The sequence below is a fragment of the Bison bison genome, unplaced genomic scaffold (assembly GCF_000754665.1).
Source record: "Bison bison bison isolate TAMUID 2011002044 unplaced genomic scaffold, Bison_UMD1.0 scf7180017864516, whole genome shotgun sequence".
Lineage (NCBI taxonomy): Eukaryota > Metazoa > Chordata > Mammalia > Artiodactyla > Bovidae > Bison > Bison bison.
The window spans coordinates 8,788,746-8,792,763 of record NW_011495069.1 but is presented as its reverse complement, the minus strand read 5'-3'; the positions used below and the strand labels follow the sequence as shown (position 1 = coordinate 8,792,763).

The 4,018-nt window shown below is 55.6% G+C and overlaps 1 protein-coding gene across 1 annotated transcript in view; it reads right to left on the bottom strand.

The window, feature by feature from the left end:
- Positions 1 to 3,551, bottom strand: part of LIN28A (lin-28 homolog A (C. elegans)) — an 11,294-nt gene extending 7,743 nt beyond the window's left edge. Inside the window, exons 1-2 of the mRNA XM_010830103.1 lie at positions 3,521 to 3,551; positions 2,869 to 3,053 (exon numbers count right to left, since the gene is read on the bottom strand). Coding sequence (XP_010828405.1) covers positions 2,869 to 3,053; positions 3,521 to 3,551 — 216 coding nt within the window. The remainder of the gene's footprint in view (positions 1 to 2,868; positions 3,054 to 3,520) is intronic.
- Between the last annotated feature and the right edge of the window lie 467 nt (positions 3,552 to 4,018).

Here is a 4,018-nt window from a genome sequence, read left to right as displayed (position 1 = left end):
CAATGTCTGGAGACTAGTTTGGTTGTCACAACTGAGGGATGCCCAGAATGAGAAGTTATCCTGCTTGAAATATGTCAGTAGTGCAGAGACTGAGAAACCTGGATTTAAGGCAGGCTAGCTGCCATTATGATGATTCTTAAATTCCCCCCAAATTCGGGGACAGCAAGAGAGTTCTAGCCTAAAACCTGTGGCTGAGTTCTGTACCAGGGTTGGTACAAAAGTCTTCTCGATTTATGGGTTTTATTTACTCATTTTTTTTTAAGTCTAACGGTAGGTTTTCTTTCCCACATATCCACCCCGATTGGGCACTGAGGGTTGGACAGGTAGCATAAGAACAGTGACTTGTGTGTTGGGAACCAAATAGGCCCAACCTTGTAAATGTCTAATTGTGTCCCCCATCCCGTTTCCTTAGGAAAGGGGCTCCCTAATCCCCTCCCCCAGCAGATGTTATCTTAGGACAGTTATCCTGCTCACCACCCACACCACCAGTTCCAAGGTACCCACCACCATCAGCCAAAGGGGAAGTTTCGCTGTTAAAGAGAAATGTCTTACTTTCTCTCCATTTTGGGAACACTCTCCTTCCCTAGGAGAATTTCTAAGGATTGATCTGCATCCACCTAATTCCTCTACATTGGATCCTCAGGGAGATAATTCAGATTTCTCAAGTGCAGGACTGGAATCACTAGTTTAAGTGTTATGGTAGGGTTTAAGGATCAACCTAAGCCCCAGCACTGTGAAGACAGAGCTACCAGGTATAAAGTTCAGGGAATTTCCACCATTGTCCTCTGTGGCTGTTAGCAGGGGGTGTTAGGGAAATAAATTCTTGATTCCTTATCCCAGCTCAACTCCTTCTGATAACTTATTCAACTGTGGAATGTCCCTGGACAGTCCAAGACCCCAAGTCCAGGTTATCTCCCAGCAAACCTATCTGAAACAGCATGGTGTGGGCTCCACTCCCCAAATCTGAATCTAGTCCCCATTTCATTTTATGCCATCCCATATTTCCCAACTGCTTTTGATCCTAAAGGTTAAGTGGGCTGAGGCACAGATCCATTTGCTCAGGAAAACCTTCTCTGGGAGTTGGTTATCACCAAAGAACCTCAGAGGGACTACCTTCCCCTCGATCTTTCCCTATGTGGCAGCCTTTGGAAGACAGGCAAGAAAATGTTGGGTCTGACTCTTTCATTCCAAGCTTTCCAAAGTTGGGGAAGGTGTCCAGTTGTCTCCAGACAGGGAGAGATTTTAATCTCTTTGTGATCTGATAAATGGGGAGCTGGCCACCCTGCTGAGGAGGGCCATTCAAAGCTGGTTCCTGTAATAAAGTGATTTAATAGATCTAAAGAGGCCAATTCCCTTCTTTCTCCCACAATTACTTCCTGTGGGTTATCATTCACATATGTAAATGAGACAGGGAGGGAGGCTAGCCACCAGCCAGAATTAGTTGTAGGAAGAGAAGGGAGTAAAGCTGGGGGTGGAGGAAGCAGGGGAAGCCAGGGGGCAGCCAAGCATTCTGCAGCTGGCCCTTCTGGCAGATGTTCTAGGAGCCCGGTAACCCCAGTGTTAACTGGTGGATCCCCATCTCCCTGCGTCCTCTCTCTCCCTTGTCTCCCCATTCCGCGTCCTCACTGAGGGCCATGTGGGGACTTCCCCGCTGTTTCCCTCCAAACAGTCTACCCAGCATCTCCCCTCTCCACCCCTCCCCCTCCAGAATACCATCCCTCAGGCTCCAACCCTTAATCCCCACATCCTCCTTTCCCCTCCCCCACTGCTCCTAAAGCCAACCTCCCCAAAGTAACCCCTCCATGCCCGGCCTGGGTGTCAACCTCCTGGGTCTGGGATTAGCAATTTCTTCTCAGGTCCAGCCCCAAACCTCCAAAGATGAAGGGAACACAAGCAACAACTTCCTTTACATAGTGGTTACGTGAGGCTTCCGAGGTACTCAGGAAGGGGTGGCCAGGGAGGAGGGAAGACGAAGTCTCTGGTTCCTTGTTTGAGGCTGGGAATGTTAGGACGGCAATCAATGGCTGTCTGGGGCCATAAATGCCAAGCTGAGGAGAATAGGTCCTGAGGCTAGCCTCTCTCCACCCCCTGCCCTGCGACACTGAATTTCACCCCCCACCCCCCGCCTCTGTGGTGCCTTGCTTTAACTGAGAACTTGGGGTTGCGACCTAACTCCCTCCCAGGCTGGCTCAGGAGTCGAAGGCCAGGCTCTTTGCCTTTTCTTTCCTAACAGGAAATAGACAGTAAGAGCCCCGCTAGTGATCCATGTGCCTAACACTGTGCTCTTGAGGAACTTCCAAGCCCCCCAAATAGATCCTTCAAGGATCTGCCAAACCCATCCAGAACCCCAGGGCTTGAGTTTTGGGTGACCACCTGGGTGAGAGGGCCCGGCAGACTTCTCGGCTTTCCGCCGTTGGGTCCCGAAGCCGTTTCCCTCCTTTCCTCCAGGCCGGGAGCTCCATTCACAAGATACAGAAACGCGCGGGCGCTCAGGGCTCTGCTCTGACCGGGCATGTGCTTCCCTGGCCGGCCTGCTCGCCCTCCCCCCACTGGCAAGCACAATACAACCTTAGTTCTGCCACATGGGATCACCTCCCTGCCCCCTGCCCAGGGGAAAGAGGTAACAGACACGTGGTAAACCAGAGGGGTTCCCGGAAGGGGGTGGGGGTGTTAATCATCGGCTCTTCCCCCGCTCTCGTCCCGTTGGAGTTAATAGGGACTCAGAACTGGGGTGCCTCGGCAAAGACGGGAACGCACAATGGGGGCCCTGGATCTCCCCTCAATCCAACAGCCGAGTCCGTCCGCCCACCCTCGGATACGCGCGCCAACATCCCGCTTCTGCGGCAAAGTTACCAGAATCGCTCTCACCTGGTGCACAAAGACATCCACCGGGGGGTCGAGCGCGACCCCTGCGCGGGCGGTCATGGACAGGAAGCCGAACCCCATGCGCACGTTGAACCACTTACAGATGCCCGCACCGTGCAGCAGCTGCGGCTCCTCCGCCGCGCGGGCCGCGTCCTCCGGCGCCTCCTCCGGCGCCTTAGCGCAGCCACCTGGAGATTGGGAAGGCGCTCAGCTGGGGGGCCACGGAATTGAAGGGCCCCCATCAGAGAGCCGGCAAGGAGACCCAAGGGTCCAGCCCGAGGCTGGACAACCAGGAAGCTGCAGCTACAAAGCAGCCGGCGAGAAAATACCTGTCCCGGCCGCCTCCCGCGCTCCCCCAGCTTAAACTGAGGCCAGCGGTTTAAAAGAAAGTTTTGCTTTTCTTCCCACAACACGTTGCCCGGGGACATGCGGCCAGACAGGCCCCTCCTCTTCTCTCCCCCCGCCCCCGAACCTTCAGCTTGCTCGCCACTGGGACACCAGGGTTCCTGGCTCCAGAGATGGCCCCCAGAAGCAGGAGGCCGCACAGACTTGGAGTCCTTGGGCTAGCCTGGGGGACACTTCCCCACCTCTCTTTCATGTGGCTTCGGGGCGCCCCTGCCGCCTAAGGTGTCCCTAGTAAGTCCCGAGGTCGAACCTGTGAACTGCTGGTTTGACACAGAGCCCATGGTAGTCGGCTGAGCCCGCGGCCCCGGGCCCCTGCTTGGGCGGCTGCTGGCCCCAGAGAAGTCCGGAGGCAAAGGGGTGGCTCGGGGAAGAGGCAGCTACATCTTCCCCAGCACAATAGCGGTGGGAGGGCCCACGGCTTTTCAAAGGCTCCCAAATTCTAAAAGACAATGACCCAACCCCCCGCGGGCAGCCCCCCTCTCCTCCCTTCCCCTCCCCTCCCTCGCCTTTCCCCTCCCTTTCCCTCCGGCTCCAGCTCTGGCCCTCCCCCACCACGGCGCTCTCTGACACCTCTGGGGTGTCCCTTCTCAGAACCTAGAGGTTTGACACCCCCTCCCACAGACACCACATCTGGAGATTGGGGCCGTCAACCCTACAAGTCTTGAGTACCCGGGAATTTGGGATCCCGCACTTTAAGGACTCGGCGGGGGTCCCCAAAGCAGCATACAGGTGGGGGGCATGTGGCGGG